We start from the raw sequence: 18,485 nt of genomic DNA, 5'->3' as shown, positions 1-18,485 counted from the left end.
ATTCCCGTCCCTTCCGCATATAAACTCAAGAAACTAGAGGAAAAGTCTGTCCTCGACTATATGGAGAGTAGTTAAAAATTAACCTATACACATCAGAAAAGGTGCCATGGACAAAGTCTATAGGAGCTGAATCACTGCTCCACCTTATATTGTGCCACAGAGAGACTCCTTTTCCAGCAGAACAGAAAGAAAACACAAGTCCTTCCTGGAGTTCACTGTATGCTGTGAAGCACCTAAATGAAGCATAGAATCCTTAGTTACTGAACAGCACAAAAAACGTAGCGACAAATCTAGGGTTTCTGGCCGTTGATTCTGGTATGAAAATGTGGTCTGTAGAGTCAATATACCTAACTAACCAAAGGTTTTGTTCTAGCCTTGTGTCTCTTGGCGCCAAAATATATTGTGATGCATGCACGTTTACTTACTGCAGCGTCACAGTGGGCTTTTAGCGTTTCTTACCTCCCGGTCTGCTCTGAATTATACAATCATTACAAGCTGGCGGATGCAGAGTTCTTCCAGTTGGTGAGTAATACCGAGGAGGTTTGTGCTATAACGCTTCCACAGGATGTGGCACCTATCACTTCAAAGGTCCGAGGACCGTTCTGTTCTTTAACAGCTTTTCCACCAGGAATTCCCATGCATCCGGTTAGGTTCAAATATCGGTTCAGTTCAGCTTCAATCTACTGCTGCAGTTTACTCAGTCAGGTGCTGTCACAAGGGAATGTCACCGTGTCCCTCTCCAGCACAGCCTCATACACTCCTCATCCTTGCAGACTCTGCCCAATATGGCAGCGTTTCCTCTTCCTGTCTTTCACTTCTATAAAAATCCTCAATTTGACATCTTACAGACATATCACAGTCTCTTAACCATGTTCAAACAACAGCGATATCTTGTGGCCAGTTAACAACATTAAATATAAAGAAACAAATCTATTGACAACAAGTAGAAAGATTATTCAGGAGTGAGTACAATTACATTTATCTTCAATTATACAGCTCTGGTGAGCCGACACATATCTCACATCAATCCTATTGAACATTTATGGGCAAAGCAGTTTTGTCAGGAGGAGTGGGCCCAAATTCTGACCAACTATTGTGAGACACTTGTGGAAGGAGATCCCAAATGTTTCACTAAAGTCATTCAGTTTAAGGGCAGTGGTACCAAATACTAATAAAATGGATGGAAACTTTTGACTTTGCAGTAAGTAATACAAATGTCTTAAAACATTCTCTCTCTCTCTCTCTCTCTCTCTCTCATTATTCTGGCATTTAGTAAATATTAATAATTCTGGTAATCCTAATTGACCTAAAACGGGAAAGGTTTATTCTGATTTCATGTCAGATAATGAGAAAAAGATGCAGATGTGTCTTTATATGTAGCGGATGGAAACTTGTGGTTTCACCTGTAGGTGAGCAGATATCAGACCTCATTGTAGGCTCAGACGTTGCATGACTCTACCTGGATACTCACTTCTGCCTCATTGCTTCCTCCCATCAGATCTCCGCAGTTCGATTGCGACTTTGGCCGAGGCAGAAAAGAAACAAGTCCTCCTTCTTTCACATCATCAGAAACTACTGACATCATTGGAGGAAGAGCTCGGAAAACAGCAAAGTAAGAAGACGATGATATATGACCATGCTTGATGGAGATGATGGAATCAATTCAATGCCAAATTTTTAGGATTTTCCCAAATTTAGCAAATTCTAATATGCTTCACGAAAATCGCCAAAACTGTCTGCCCCCACTTTATACAACGCACGAGATTATTACAGGCAGAGAGGGCTTGCATGATCTTGATTGTGTCTCTATGGGCTTCCCCATAATGCATTGCAGCTATCACATCACATGGTATAGCATAGCCAATCAGGAGGAACAGCAACCATTTTGTGGTGAATCAGGGTAGCAAGATGACATCACAACAAGCCATAGAGATATATAAATAAAGATTATTATTATTATAAGGAGAGAAAGCCATAAAACACTGAATAAACAATACACATAGTGTGCGACAGCACAGAAGGACGACTGGTTACCATCCGTTCACCCATAGACATATTTAGGGAGATTAATTAGATATTATACAGCAGAGCTTGCACTAAAGAGCGTGAAAGGAGCTGGAGACAGTCCTAAGAGACCTCACAGGGTTATACACGTCTTTCAGGGCAATTGGAGCACTTGCAATTTGCAGTGCGTCAATTTTCCACAAATCAAATTTTGAGGAAAAAATTAGGCAAAGCTTCAAAATGTTTGTTCACCTCATCCTACAATCTACAGTGCTTTGCGAAAGTATTCGGCCCCCTGGAACTTTTCAACCTTTTCCCACATATCAGGCTTCAAGCATAAAGATAACAAATGTAAATTTTTGGTGAAGAATCAACAACAAGTAGACCACAATTGTGAAGTTGAACGAAATTTATTGGTTATATTAAATTTTTGTGGAAATTCAAAAACTGAAAAGTGGGGCGTGCAATATTATTTGGCCCCTGTAACTTAATACTTTGTTGCGCCCCTTTTGCTGCGATTACAAGTCGCTTGGGGTCTGTCTCTATCAGTTTTGTACATCGAGAGACTGAAATTCTTGCCCATTCTTCCTCGGCAAACAGCTCGAGCTCAGTGAGGTTGATGGAGATCGTTTGTGAACAGCAGTTTTCAGCTCTTTCCTCAGATTTTCGGTTGGATTGAGGTCTGGACTCTGACTTGGCCATTCTAACACCTGGATACGTTTATTTGTGAACCATTCCATTGTAGATTTTGCTTTATGTTTGGGATCATTGTCTTGTTGGAAGACAAATCTCCGTCCCAGTCTCAGGTCTTTTGCAGACTCCAACAGGTTTTCTTCAAGAATGGTCCTGTATTTGGCTCCATCCATCTTCCCATCAATTTTAACCATCTTCCCTGTCCCTGCTGAAGAAAAGCAGGCCCAAACCATGATGCTGCCACCACCATGTTTGACAGTGGGGATGGTGTGTTCAGGGTGATGAGCTGTGTTGCCTTTATGCCAAATATATCATTTGGCATTGTTGCCACCAAAAAGTTCGATTTTGGTTCCATCTGAGCAGAGCACCTTCTTCCACATGTTTGGTGTGTCTCCCAGGTGGCTTGTTGCAAACTTTAAACGACACTTTTTATGGATATCTTTGAGAAATGGCTTTCTTCTTGCCACTCTTCCATAAAGGCCAGATCTGTGCAGTGTACGACTGATTGTTGTCCTATGGACAGACTGTCCCACCTCAGCTGTAGATCTCTGCAGTTCATCCAGAGTGATCATGGGCCTCTTGGCTCCATCTCTGATCAGTCTTCTCCTGGTATGAGATGAAAGTTTTGAGGGACGGCCGGGTCTTGGTAGATTTGCAGTGGTATGATGCTCCTTCCATTTCAATATGATCGCTTGCACAGTGCTCCTTGGGATGTTTAGAGTTTTGGAAATCATTGTATCCAAATCCGGCTTTAAACTTCTCCACAACAGTATCACGGACCCGCCTGTTGTGTTCCTTGGTCTTCATGATGCTCTCGGTGCTTCACACAGAACCCTGAGACTGTCACAGAGCAGGTGCATTTATACGGAGACTTGATTACACACAGGTGGATTATATTTATCATCATAAGGCATTTAGGACAACATTGGATCATTCAGAGATCCACAATGAACTTCTGCACTGAAAGTAAAGGGGCCAAATAATATTGCACGCCCACTTTTCAGATTTTGAATTTCCACAAAAATTTAAAATAACCAATAAATTTCGTTCAACTTCACAATTGTGTTCCACTTGTTGTTGGTTCTTCACTAGGGATGAGCGAATATACTGGTTACTCGAGATTTCTCGAGCACGCTCGGGGGTCCTCCGAGTTTTTTAGTGCTCGGAGACTTCGTTTTCCGCACCTCAGCTGAATGATTTACATCTGTTAGCCAGCTTAATTACATGTGGGGATTCCCTAGCAACCAGGCAACCCCCACATGTACTTATGCTGGCTAACAGATGTAAATCATTCAGCTGCGGCAAAGAAAACTAAATCTCCGAGCACTAAAACATACTCGGAGGACCCCCGAGCGTGCTCGGGAAATCTCGAGTAACGAGTATATTCGCTCATCACTATTCTTCACCAAAAATTTACATTTGGTATCTTTATGTTTGAAGCCTGATATGTGGGAAAAGGTTGAAAAGTTCCAGGGGGCCGAATACTTTCGCAAGACACTGTATCACTATGTGGCGGGTCTGTGCAAACTCTGGTCAGAGGTGTATCTGTAATGGCAGTGGTGGAATTGCGGCGCGCCCCCACACCGCCGCAGGGCCGAGGGGTACCCGGAGCCGGGCCTCTAGTTCTCAGTCTCGGGGTTGTCACGGTGGCTAGACCCGGTCCGTGGCCCTGTCCGTCAGTGGGGGACGTCCGGTGAAATAGGTGGTAGTAATGGTAGCGATGTAGCGGTGCAGTTGTGGGGTGTAAGTCGCGGTAAATAACGAGGACACCAGGTTGCAGTCTCTTTACCTCTTTACTGGAGATCTCTGAGTCCTCAGTCCGGAATACGGTTCACCAGGCTACGCAAGTCCGGCCGGTCCAATGGCACCTCCAGAGTTCTCCTCTCAGGTGGAAATCTGTGCCTTCCTTCTAGCGCTATGTGTTGTAGTCCTTCCCTGCTGTGCTCACGGAAAGTAACCCCACAACGGTTGTGTCTGTTTCTTAAGTTCCCTCACAACTCGATTTGATGTTCCTCTGTAATCCACCCCTTCCCTGTATTCAGGTTGGAATGGCACCCGTTTGTCAGGTAGGCCTGGAGTTCTTCCGGGACCCTAGAGTCGCCCCTCTCCCGCAATTGCCCCCCAAGACTTCATAGGTGATATGTGGTAGACAGCCCGCCTGAGACCGACTGTCCTGCCGCTGTTTGGAGTATGGCTTGAAGCTGTATTCTAATCCACTCCCTCGGCGTTCCGGCCACTGGTATTGCGCCTCAGCAAGGTGCTGCCTCTTTCAGCACAACCCCTGCTGGTATTCTCCTTCTGCTTGATCTCGTTTCTCACTCAGCACAATCTGTCTCGCTTCTAGTCCTTTCTTGAGTCCCGCCGCTTCCAGGAGCCTGCGCGGACCCGTTACGTTCTTTCAATGCCAAGCCTCTGCCAGGATCCCACCCCTGGCAGAGACCCTACAGTCTCTCCCTTCACAACACCCCCTGCCACAGGGTGTTGCTCCGTTCAATCCCGTCAGCGTTCTCTCTAACTTCCTGCCTGACCCCCAGTTTACCCACTATGGTGGGGAGTGGCCTAATGAATAGCACCCTTAGCTCCCCCCGGAGGCCCTGCTGTGAAACATATTGGTGTCTGTGATACCTGATTGGAGGAACTCCTTCAGTGCCATCGAACGTACCATGGCTCCCCTTAGCGGCGAAGCCACAGCACTGCAACGACCAGGACTCTGGGGCGCTGCACTCCCCCCTGGTTAAACACAGTACTCCGGGACTGGGAAGAAAAACAACAATACAGATTAGCAAAAAGACATACAATTTTGTTGAGTGCAAAACAATAAGTATACTTGAACAGGCTTCCCTTTATGGGAGGTGAGGACACTTTTAACGTTACAAACATAGTCAACTTTATAAATTACAGGCTATACATAACTCCTGTTACCCAACCGGGTATTCTACTTAGTGCAAATTCTGGAACAATAAATTAACATTGCCTTTAAGAAACATACACTCTTAGTTCACTAAAGGCCTTCCTATAATCACATTACAGGGTAAGGTAACTTCACATTCTCCTACTTTGAACCTGCAGGACCGCCTGTCCCTATGGCACCAGACCTACTGCCTCTCCTTTCTTTTACAGGACCGCCCCGTTCAGCCAGGGCCTACTGCCTTTCGCTACTATACATAGTATAGACATAACATTCCTTTCATTTAAAGAACTCTGAGCCAGCTCTACTCGGCTCCTTTAAGGACTCACTCTCTAACCCCTACGGGTTCGCTTTCTGTCCTTAGCAACAAAGTAACTTTCTATGGGGACGCAGGGTTTACCTTCTATCCTCACCTTCATCATTACTTCTTTTACTTTCAACTATGCAGATCTCTATATCTACCCCTACGGGCTCTCTGCATCTTTTCTTTCTGCAAAACATTATTTAGATTTCACATTTCAACAAATTCAACACATATAACTTAGCATGTAAAACAGTTACATTTCTTTTCAAGGCATCATTATGGCATTACTGTTCTGCAACAGTATCTCTCTCAAGTTCAGTTTCTCACATCCCCTTTAAGAGGGGACCAAGTCTCTCTGAGGTAGCTCGTTCTCTCAGCCTACCAGTCCATGCAAAGGTTCCGGTATGGTATCTTCGCAAAGTGTCTTTAACTAGAACCGGTAGGAAAGGTATCTTCACAAAGTGTCTTTGGCTCAAACCAATAGGGCAAATATCTTCGCAAAGTGTCTTTGGCTAAAACCAGTAGGGAGCACCTTTAAGAAGGTGCAAACTATTTACAAAAGAAGTTCGAATCATGCACAGTCCATGATTTCTGCAGTTTGTATAACTTTGTGCAAAAACTTCAGAAAAAGGAAAACAACCAAAGGGGATCCCGGGTCAACAGAGGGATCCATTAACCCTGGACAGGTTTAGCAGCAACTTAAAGAACAAACAGTAACTATTTACATTTTTCATGGTATCGAGGTTTATTCTTCTTCCGGTGGCTGGGGCTCCTGAACCCCGGCCACTGTAGCACGGACACCAGCGGCAAGCTCCGCAGGGACCACCTGGTCGCCTGCTGTCTGAATTTGAAGCCTAACTCTGTCGGCAAGTTCAGGAGCTGCTACAAAGCGTACAGTAGAAACAGTAACAAGGTCTGGCAGCCCTGGATTGACCACAGTTGGGGCCACAGGTGCCATTCTCTCAGACTCGTATCGCTGAACTTTCCGGGCACGCCATCCTTGTGTGTTCCAGTGACGGGTATACGTCACCTGATCCCCCTCCCGGAGTGGTTCACCTTCTCGATCACAGCAGGGAGTCTCCACATCGTAGCCGGCAACGAAGATGCCAGTAGGTAGACCCGACTCCCAAATGGAACCCCACCCCTTCTTTGGGTGGAATGCCGCCACCGTCCCTCGCCTGACAGCATCCGTCCCATCATAGATCATTTTTTTGCCCTGCAGTTCCCGTTTTTCAACTTCAGTGCGCTGCCCCCAATGCTGGAGCACGCATTGTTTGTATTGGTCCCAGGTAAGTATCGCAATAGTGAGACCTTCCATTGGAATCCCATCCTGCTCGACCCAGGGAACATCCCATCGGAACATCACCCCTCCTGGGTCCATTTCTATGGGCTCTCCCCACCTGGTTGGCAATGGTGGTAACAACTTCCCCAACGCGCCGGGGGTGAGAACCGCCCGGTCGATTGTAAACGCGGGGTTACTGTTGTGGGGAGGATCGGTCGGGAGAGCAGAACCGTCCAGGGGAGTAGGGGCGCCGCCCATACCGGCGCCTGATGTGGTTCCACCGGCGTCGCTCTGGTCCGTTAACGAGGACGCTGGAGTCTGCTGCAGCCCGGACCGGGGCTCCTCCAATGGGATGCTCGGACTCCGCTCCGCTTGCTGTGGTTCCTCCTCCTCTAACTCCGAGGTCGGGATTGGTGGACGTAGCTTCGCTGTCGGATCCGCAGGCTCCCGGTCCATCTCCGGTGAAGAAAGGCAGGCCGGAACTGCTTCTTCCTCGCTCAGGCACTCGCCGTTCATCATCGCTGCCTGATAGTCGGTGGCAGTGCATGCACCTAGCTCCGCCATTTCTCTGAGGTCGGGCTTCTCCGTCACCAGCCTCTCGCCGTTGCATATCAAGGGGTGTTTCTCTTCTGCTTTGGGGCAGGTCATTCCTCTGCAGCCAGAAGTGCAGGGGGCGGTAGCCATTTCTCGCGCCACACTGGGAGTCTCCGCCCATAACACGCCCTCCTTCCCCTTGAGTGTAGCAATGGCGGCGCCTTTTGGCGGGAACTTTTGGCGGCTAATGGCGCAGCACAGTCTTACAATAAAGTACAGTCCAAGCACAACAAATCACAGTCTCTAGGCACACATGACCTGATTCTTCAGGCTTAAGTAGATCCTGTTCGTGACGCCAAGTCTGCGGCGCGCCCCCACACCGCCGCAGGGCCGAGGGGTACCCGGAGCCGGGCCTCTAGTTCTCAGTCTCGGGGTTGTCACGGTGGCTAGACCCGGTCCGTGGCCCTGTCCGTCAGTGGGGGACGTCCGGTGAAATAGGTGGTAGTAATGGTAGCGATGTAGCGGTGCAGTTGTGGGGTGTAAGTCACGGTAAATAACGAGGACACCAGGTTGCAGTCTCTTTACCTCTTTACTGGAGATCTCTGAGTCCTCAGTCCGGAATACGGTTCACCAGGCTACGCAAGTCCGGCCGGTCCAATGGCACCTCCAGAGTTCTCCTCTCAGGTGGAAATCTGTGCCTTCCTTCTAGCGCTATGTGTTGTAGTCCTTCCCTGCTGTGCTCACGGAAAGTAACCCCACAACGGTTGTGTCTGTTTCTTAAGTTCCCTCACAACTCGATTTGATGTTCCTCTGTAATCCACCCCTTCCCTGTATTCAGGTTGGAATGGCACCCGTTTGTCAGGTAGGCCTGGAGTTCTTCCGGGACCCTAGAGTCGCCCCTCTCCCGCAATTGCCCCCCAAGACTTCATAGGTGATATGTGGTAGACAGCCCGCCTGAGACCGACTGTCCTGCCGCTGTTTGGAGTATGGCTTGAAGCTGTATTCTAATCCACTCCCTCGGCGTTCCGGCCACCGGTATTGCGCCTCAGCAAGGTGCTGCCTCTTTCAGCACAACCCCTGCTGGTATTCTCCTTCTGCTTGATCTCGTTTCTCACTCAGCACAATCTGTCTCGCTTCTAGTCCTTTCTTGAGTCCCGCCGCTTCCAGGAGCCTGCGCGGACCCGTTACGTTCTTTCAATGCCAAGCCTCTGCCAGGATCCCACCCCTGGCAGAGACCCTACAGTCTCTCCCTTCACAACACCCCCTGCCACAGGGTGTTGCTCCGTTCAATCCCGTCAGCGTTCTCTCTAACTTCCTGCCTGACCCCCAGTTTACCCACTATGGTGGGGAGTGGCCTAATGAATAGCACCCTTAGCTCCCCCCGGAGGCCCTGCTGTGAAACATATTGGTGTCTGTGATACCTGATTGGAGGAACTCCTTCAGTGCCATCGAACGTACCATGGCTCCCCTTAGCGGCGAAGCCACAGCACTGCAACGACCAGGACTCTGGGGCGCTGCAGAATCGATGTGCCATGGTCCGAGGAGAACCTGGAGGGTGCGACTAGGTGAGCACCTGACTCTTCACTAGAGCCCCCAAAGGTGGGGTTGGCTCCCCATGGACACCAGGTGCTACACCAGAAGAGACCACAGACGAACGGATCCCCAAGGGACAAGTAACTGCAACGGCCTGGTAGGAGACTACAGCTGATACAGGCAGGCACAGCGAGAACACAGGAATCACAGATGCTGGCGGGTACAGCTGGTATACTGATTGGTACTGACAGGTGCAGGCTGGTATACAGATGGGCATGGCAGGTGCAAGCTGGTATACAGATGGGCATGGCAGGTGCAGGCTGGTATACGGATGGGCACGGCAGGTGCAGGCTGGTATACAGATGGGCACGGCAGGTGCAGGCTGGTATACAGATGGGCACGGCAGGTGCAGGCTGGTATACGGATAAGCACGGCAGGTGCAGGCTGGTATACGGATGGGCACGGCAGGTGCAGGCTGGTATACGGATGGGCACGGCAGGTGCAGGCTGGTATACGGATGGGCACGGCAGGTGCACGCTGGTATACAGATGAGCATGGCAGGTGCAGGCTGGTATACGGATAAGCATGGCAGGTGCAGGCTGGTATACGGATAAGCACGGCAGGTGCACGCTGGTATAGAGATGGGCACGGCAGGTGCAGGCTGGTATACGGATAAGCACGGCAGGTGCACGCTGGTATACAGATGGGCACGGCAGGTGCAAGCTGGTATACGGATGAGCATGGCAGGTGCAGGCTGGTATACGGATAAGCACGGCAGGTGCACGCTGGTATAGAGATGGGCACGGCAGGTGCAGGCTGGTATACAGATGGGCACAACAGGTGCATTCTGGTATACGGATGAGCACGGCAGGTGCAGGCTGGTATACGGATGAGCATAGCAGGTGCAGGCTGGTATATGGATGAGCACGGCAGGTGCAGGCTGGTATACGGATGAGCACGGCAGGGGCAGGCTGGTACACGGATGGGCACGGCAGGGGCAGGCTGGTATATGGATGGGCACGGCAGGGGCAGGCTGGTATACAGATGGGCACAGCAGGGGCAGGCAGGTATATGGATGGGCACGGCAGGTGCAGGCTGGTATACGGATGGGCACAGCAGGGACAGGCTGGTATACGGATGGGCACGGCAGGTGCAGGCAGGTATACGGATGGGCACGGCAGGGGCAGGCTGGTATATGGATGGGCACGGCAGGGGCAGGCTGGTATACGGATGGGCATGGCAGAGGCAGGCTTGTATACGGATGGGCACGGCAGGTGCAGGCTGGTATACGGATGAGCACGGCAGGTGCAGGCTGGTATACGGATGAGCACGGCAGGTGCAGGCTGGTATACAGATGGGCACGGCAGGTGCAGGCTGGTATACGGATGAGCATGGCAGGTGCAGGCAGGTATACGGATGGGCACGGCAGGTGCAGGCTGGTATACGGATGGGCACGGCAGGGGCAGGCTGGCATACGGATGGGCACGGCAGGTGCAAGCTGGTATACGGATGGGCACGGCAGGTGCAGGCTGGTATACGGATGAGCACGGCAGGTGCAGGCTGGTATACGGATGAGAACGGCAGGTGCAGGCTGGTATACAGATGGGCACGGCACGTGCAGGCTGGTATACGGATGAGCACGGCAGGTGCAGGCAGGTATATGGATGGGCACGGGAGGTGCAGGCTGGTATACGGATGGGCACAGCAGGGGCAGGCTGGTATACGGATGGGCATGGCAGGGGCAGGCTGGCATACGGATGGGCACGGCAGGGGCAGGCTGGTATACGGATGGGCATGGCAGGGGCAGGCTGGTATACGGATGGGCAAAGCAGGGGCAGGCAGGTATAAGGATGGGCACGGCAGGTGCAGGCTGGTATACGGATGGGCACGGCAGGGGCAGGCTGGTATACGGATGGGCACGGCAGGGGCAGGCTGGTATACGGATGGGCACGGCAGGGGCAGGCTGGTATACGGATGGGCACAGCAGGGGCAGGCAGGTATATGGATGGGCACGGCAGGCTGGTATATGGATGGGCACGGCAGGGGCAGGCTGGTATACGGATGGGCACGGCAGGGGCAGGCTGGTATACGGATGGGCATGGCAGGTGCAGGCTGGTATATGGATGAGCACAACAGGGGCAGGCTGGTATACGGATGGGCACGGCAGGGGCAGGCAGGTATATGGATGGGCACGGCAGGTGCAGGCTGGTATACGGATGGGCACAGCAGGGGCAGACAGATATATGGATGGGCACGGCAGGTGCAGGCTGGTATACGGATGGGCACAGCAGGGGCAGGCTGGTATACGGATGGGCATGGCAGGGGCAGGCTGGTATACAGATGGGCATGGCAGGGGCAGGCTGGTATATGGATGGGCATGGCAGGGGCAGGCTGGTATACGGATGGGCAAAGCAGGGGCAGGCTGGTATACGGATGGGCAAAGCAGGGGCAGGCAGGTTTATGGATGGGCACGGCAGGTGCAGGCTGGTATATGGATGGGCACGGCAGGGGCAGGCTGGGATACAGATGGGCAATGCAGGGGCAGGCTGGTATACGGATGGGCACAGCAGGGGCAGGCAGGTATATGGATGGGCACGGCAGGCTGGTATATGGATGGGCACGGCAGGGGCAGGCTGGTATAAGGATGGGCACGGCAGGGGCAGGCTGGTATACGGATGGGCAAAGCAGGGGCAGGCTGGTATACAGATGGGCACGGCAGAACACAAACAGTACAGAATTAAATCACTAGGTCCACCAATACATAACTACAGCACCGGAACCACCATCAGCACATGAATGCATCACCTGAACCACCAGAAGTGCAGAAATACATCACCAGAACCACCATCAGAACAGAAATACACCACCAGAATCACCGTCAGTGCAGGAATACAGCACCAGAACTACCATCAGTATAGGCATACATCACTAAAGCCATCATCAGTACAGAAATACAACATCACAACTTCCATTAATAATAATTTTATTTATATAGCGCCAACATATTCTGCAGCACTTTACAACTTATAGAGGGGACTTGTACAGACAATAGACATTACAGCATAACAGAAATCACAATTCAAAACAGATACCAGGAGGAATGAGGGCCCTGCTGCTCGCAAGCTTACAGACTATAGGAAAAGGGGAGACACGAGAGGTGGATGGTAACAATTGCTTTAGTTATTTGGACCAGCCATAGTGTAAGGCTCGGGTGTTCATGTAAAGCTGCATGAACCAGTTAATAGCCTAAGGCCGGGATCACACTACAGCGAGATACGGCCGAGTCTCGCAGGTTAAAAACAAGCTCTGGCACCGGCACTCCGGAGCGGAGCGTGCGGCTCCATATATTGCTGTGCGGCTGCACGCTTCGCTCCACAGTGCCGGTGCCACAGCTTAGTTTTAACCTGCGAGACTCGGCCGTATCTCGCTGTGTGTGATCCCGGCCTAAGTATGTAACAGTACAGACACAGAGGCTATTAACTGCATGAAGTGTATGAGAACATGATGCAAGGAACCTGATTATGGGTTTTTTTTTTTTTTATGATAGGCCACACAGGGATCGTTAGGTTAATGCGTTGAGGCGGTAGGCCAATCTGAACAAATGCGTTTTTAGGGCACGCTTAAAACTGTGGGGTTTGGGGATTATTCATATTAACCTGGGTAGTGCATTCCAAAGAATCGGTGCAGCACGTGTAAAGTCTTGGAGACGGGAGTGGGAGGTTCCGATTATTGAGGATGCTAACCTGAGGTCATTAGCGGAGCGGAGGGCACGGGTAGGGTGGTAGACTGAGACCAGAGAAGAGATGTAGGGTGGTGCTGAGCCATGGAGAGCTTTGTGGATGAGGGTAGTAGTTTTGTACTGGATTCTTGAGTGGATGGGTAGCCAGTGTAATCACTGGCACAGGGTAGAGGCATCGGTGTAACGGTTGGTGAGGAATATGATCCTGGCTGCAGCATTCAGGATAGATTGGAGCGGGGAGAGTTTGGTAAGAGGGAGGCCGGTTAGTAGAGAGTTATAATAGTCCAGACGAGAATGAATAAGTGAACCAGTAAGAGTTTTTGCAGAGTCGAAAGTAAGAAAAGGGCGAATTCTAGAAATGTTTTTGAGATGCAGATAAGAAGAGCGAGCCAATGATCGGATGTGGGGGGTGAATGAAAGCTCGGAATCAAGGATGACCCCAAGGCAGCGGGCATGTTGCTTTGGAGTAATGGTGGAACCGCACACGGAGATGGCAATGTCAGGCAAAGGTAGGTTAGTAGAGGGAGAGTACACGAGGAGTTCAGTTTTTGACAGGTTCAGTTTCAGATAGAGGGAGGACATGATGTTTGAGACAGCGGTAAGACAATCACTGGTGTTTTCTAAAAAGGTCGGCGTGATAACAGGAGAAGAGGTGTATAATTGGGTGTCGTCAGCGTAGAGATGGTACTGGAAACCAAATCTACTGATTGTTTGTCCAATAGGGGCAGTATACAAAGAGAAGAGGAGGGGGCCTAGGACTGATCCTTGAGGAACCCCAACAGTAAGGGGAAGGTGAGAGGAGGAGGATCCAGCAAAACACACATTGAAGGAGCGGTCAGAGAGATAGGAGGAGAACCAGGAGAGAGCGGTGTCCTTGAGGCCGATGGAGCGGAGCATATTGAGGAGGAGCTGATGATCCACAGTATCGAATGCTGCGGAGAGATCCAAGAGAATTAGCATGGAGTAGTGACCATTAGATTTAGCTGTTAGTAGGTCATTAGAGACTTTAGTGAGGACAGTTTCAGTAGAGTGTAAAGAGCGGAAGCCAGATTGAAGAGGGTCGAGAAGAGAGTTATCTGAGAGATAGCGGGTAAGATGGGAGTGGACCAGGCGTTCGAGAAGTTTAGAGATGAAGGGAAGATTAGAGACAGGTCTATAATTAGCGGCACAGTTTTGATCAAGGGATGGTTTTTTAAGTAATGGATGTTGTTGTGTATCCGCTTTTTGGGCTCCCCTTGTGGTTGCTGGTGGTACTGGTGACTTGTTTGCACTTTGCTTCTTCTGTTCACCTGCTTCCATCAGTGTTTGGGAGTTTCCTATTTAGCCTTGCTCTCCAGTCATTTCCTTGCCGGTCATCATTGTAACCAGAGCCTTCGGTTGCATGTTCCTGCTACTAGTCTGCTGATCAGCTAAGTGGACTTTGTCCTTTTGTTTTGTACCTTTTGTCCAGTTTGCAGTTTTTGTAATTCTCTGTAGCTGGAAGCTCTTGCGGGCTGAAATTGCCACTCCTGTGTCATGAGTTGACACAGGAGTCTTAAAGTAATTTCAGGATGGTTTTTGAAAGGGTTTTCAGTTGACCGTGAAGTCCTCTTTTGTATCCTTCTGCTATCTAGTAAGTGGACCTCTCTTTGCTAAATCTACTTTCATACTGTGTATGTCTTTTCCTCTTAATTCACCGTTATTACATGTGGGGGGCTGCTATCATCTTTTGGGGTATTTCCCTAGAGGTAATCCAGGTCTGTTTCTTCCTCTACCAGGCGTAGTTAGTCCTCCGGCTGGCGCGTGGCATATAGGAAGCCGTAGGTATGCTCCCTGGCTACTGTTAGTTGTGTGGTAGATTTAGCTCACGGTCAACTCGAGTTTCCATCACTCGAGAGCTCGTTCGTTACTTATGTGTTTTTTACGTTCCCTTGCCATTGGGAACCATGATAGTATGACCGGCCAACAAAGTGTTAATTGTTTGGGCTGAAGCAGGAGAAAAAGAAGTGTTGAAGGGAAATTTTTTTTTTTTTTTTTTTCTTTCCCTCAGAGTTTTGCTGCCTAGCCCTTAATTGCTGTCTAGCTGCTTCTTACCTCCTCTTAACCCTTGAATGGCTCTGACCTTAGCTGTTTAACATGGATGTCCAGAGTTTGGCTGCAGGTTTAAATAATCTTGCTACGAAGGTTCAAAATTTACAAGATTTTGTTATACATGCTCCTATTTCTGAACCTAAAATCCCTACACCAGAGGTGTTTTCCGGAGATAGATCTCGGTTTTTGAATTTCAAATATAATTGTAAATTATTCCTTTCTCTCAGACCTCACTCCTCAGGAGATCCTGTCCAGCAGGTTAAGATTGTAATCTCTTTGCTGCGAGGTGACCCTCAAAATTGGGCATTTTCATTGGCACCAGGGGATCCTGCGTTGCTCAATGTGGATGCGTTTTTCCTGGCTTTAGGGTTGCTTTATGAGGAACCTAATTTGGAGATTCAAGCTGAAAAAGCTTTGATAGCCCTATCTCAAGGGCAAGATGAAGCGGAGATATACTGCCAAAAATTTCGTAGGTGGTCTGTGCTTACTCAGTGGAATGAGTGCGCCTTAGCGGCAAATTTCAGAGAGGGCCTTTCTGATGCCGTTAAAGATGTTATGGTCGGGTTCCCTGCGCCTACAGGTCTGAATGAGTCCATGACAATGGCAATTCAGATTGATCGGCGTTTGCGGGAGCGCAAACCCGTGCACCATTTGGCGGTATCTTCTGAAGAGACGCCAGAGAAAATGCAATGTGACAGAGTTATGTCTAGAAGCGAGCGGCAGAATTATAGGCATAAAAATGGGTTATGCTTCTATTGTGGTGATTCTGCTCATGTTATATCGGCATGCTCTAAGCGTACTAGGAAGGTTGACAAGTCCATTTCAATTGGCACTTTACAGTCCAAATTTATTTTGTCTGTAACCTTGATTTGTTCATTATCAGTTATTACCGTGGATGCCTATGTGGACTCGGGCGCCGCTCTGAGTCTTATGGACTGGTCCTTTGCCAGGCGCTGTGGGTTTGATTTAGAGCCTCTGGAAGTTCCTATACCTCTGAAGGGTATTGATTCTACACCTTTGGCTTGTAATAAACCACAGTTCTGGACGCAAGTGACTATGCGTATGACTCCAGACCATCAGGAGGTGATTCGCTTCCTTGTGTTGTACAATTTACATGATGTTTTGGTGCTTGGATTACCATGGTTACAGTCTCATAACCCAGTCCTTGACTGGAAGGCTATGTCTGTGTTAAGCTGGGGATGTCGGGGGGCTCATGGGGACACTCCTATGGTGTCCATTTCGTCATCTATTCCATCTGAGATTCCGGCATTTTTGTCTGATTATCGTGATATTTTTGAAGAGCCTAAGATTGGTTCACTCCCTCCTCACAGGGATTGTGATTGCGCCATAGATCTGATTCCTGGCAGTAAATTTCCAAAGGGTCGTTTGTTTAACCTATCTGTACCTGAACATGCTGCTATGCGCGAGTATATTAAGGAGTCCCTGGAAAAGGGACATATTCGTCCTTCTTCATCACCTTTAGGAGCCGGTTTTTTCTTTGTCTCTAAAAAGGATGGCTCTCTGAGGCCTTGTATTGATTATCGTCTCCTGAATAAAATTACAGTCAAATATCAGTATCCGTTGCCTTTGCTGACTGATTTGTTTGCTCGCATAAGGGGGGCTAAGTGGTTCTCTAAGATTGATCTTCGTGGGGCGTATAATTTGGTGCGAATTAAGCAGGGGGATGAGTGGAAGACCGCATTTAATACGCCTGAGGGCCATTTTGAGTATTTGGTAATGCCTTTCGGCCTTTCTAATGCACCTTCTGTCTTTCAGTCCTTAATGCATGATATTTTCCGGGAATATTTGGATAAATTTATGATTGTGTACTTGGATGATATTTTGATTTTTTCTGATGACTGGGAGTCTCATGTTCAGCAGGTCAGGAGGGTTTTTCAGGTTTTGCGGGAGAATTCTTTGTGTGTAAAGGGTTCAATGTGTGTTTTTGGGGTTCAAAAAATTTCATTTTTGGGGTATATTTTTTCCCCTTCTTCTATTGAGATGGACCCTGTCAAGGTTCGGGCTATTTACGACTGGACGCAGCCTACTTCTCTGAAGAGTCTCCAGAAATTCTTGGGCTTTGCTAATTTTTATCGTCGATTAATAGCTGGTTTTTCTGGCGTTGCTAAACCTCTGACGGATTTGACTAAAAAGGGTGCTGATGTTGCCAATTGGTTCCCTGCTGCCGTGGAGGCCTTTCGGGAGCTTAAGCGCCGCTTTTTGTCTGCCCCTGTGTTGCGCCAGCCTGATGTTTCTCTTCCCTTTCAGGTTGAGGTCGATGCTTCCGAGATCGGAGCGGGGGCGGTTTTGTCGCAGAAAAGTTCCGACTGCTCAGTGATGAGACCTTGTGCGTTCTTTTCGCAAAAATTTTCGGCCGCCGAGCGAAACTATGATGTTGGTAATCGGGAGCTTTTGGCCATGAAGTGGGCATTTGAGGAGTGGCGTCATTGGCTTGAGGGTGCCAGACATCAGGTGGTAGTTTTGACTGATCACAAGAATTTAATTTATTTGGAGTCTGCCAGGCACCTGAATCCTAGACAGGCACGTTGGTCGTTGTTCTTTTCCCGGTTTAATTTTGTGGTCTCGTACTTACCGGGTTCTAGGAATGTGAAAGCAGATGCTCTTTCTAGGAGTTTTGAGCCTGACTCTCCTGGGAATTCTGAACCTGCTGGTGTCCTTAAGGATGGAGTGGTTTTGTCTGCTGTCTCTCCAGATTTGCGACGTGCTTTGCAAGAATTTCAGGCGGATAGACCTGATCGTTGTCCGTCTGGTAGACTGTTTGTTCCTGACGAGTGGACCACTAGAGTCATCTCGGAAGTTCATTCTTCTACTCTGGCAGGTCATCCGGGAATTTTTGGCACCAGAGATTTGGTGGCTAGATCCTTCTGGTGGCCTTCCCTGTCTCGAGATGTGCGTGTTTTTGTGCAGTCTTGCGATGTGTGTGCTTGGGCCAAACCTTGTTGTTCTAGGGCTAGTGGGTTGTTGTTGCCCTTGCCTATTCCGAAGAGGCCTTGGACGCACATCTCTATGGACTTTATCTCGGATCTCCCTGTTTCTCAGAAGATGTCTGTCATCTGGGTGGTGTGTGACCGTTTTTCTAAAATGGTTCATTTGGTGCCATTGCCTAAGTTGCCTTCCTCATCTGAGTTGGTCCCTCTGTTTTTTCAAAATGTGGTTCGCTTGCATGGTATTCCGGAAAACATCGTTTCTGACAGGGGTACCCAGTTCGTGTCTAGATTTTGGCGGGCAGTCTGTGCCAGGTTGGGCATTGATTTGTCCTTTTCGTCTGCATTCCATCCTCAGACCAATGGCCAGACGGAGCGAACTAATCAAACTTTGGAGACTTATTTGAGGTGTTTTGTGTCTGCGGATCAGGATGATTGGGTTGCCTTTCTGCCGTTGGCGGAGTTTGCTCTTA

At 49.3% G+C, this 18,485-nt stretch overlaps 1 protein-coding gene across 1 annotated transcript in view; it reads left to right on the top strand.

Moving 5' to 3' along the window:
- The window catches only part of LOC143817475 (uncharacterized), a 191,074-nt gene that overhangs the window by 131,808 nt on the left and 40,781 nt on the right, over nucleotides 1-18,485 (top strand). Inside the window, exon 6 of the mRNA XM_077298915.1 lies at nucleotides 1,499-1,612. Within this exon, the coding sequence (XP_077155030.1) occupies nucleotides 1,499-1,612 (114 nt within the window). The remainder of the gene's footprint in view (nucleotides 1-1,498; nucleotides 1,613-18,485) is intronic.

This window comes from Ranitomeya variabilis, chromosome 3 (genome assembly GCF_051348905.1).
Source record: "Ranitomeya variabilis isolate aRanVar5 chromosome 3, aRanVar5.hap1, whole genome shotgun sequence".
Lineage (NCBI taxonomy): Eukaryota > Metazoa > Chordata > Amphibia > Anura > Dendrobatidae > Ranitomeya > Ranitomeya variabilis.
Note: the sequence above shows the minus strand (reverse complement) of the source record. Positions and strands in the feature narration are given on the sequence as shown.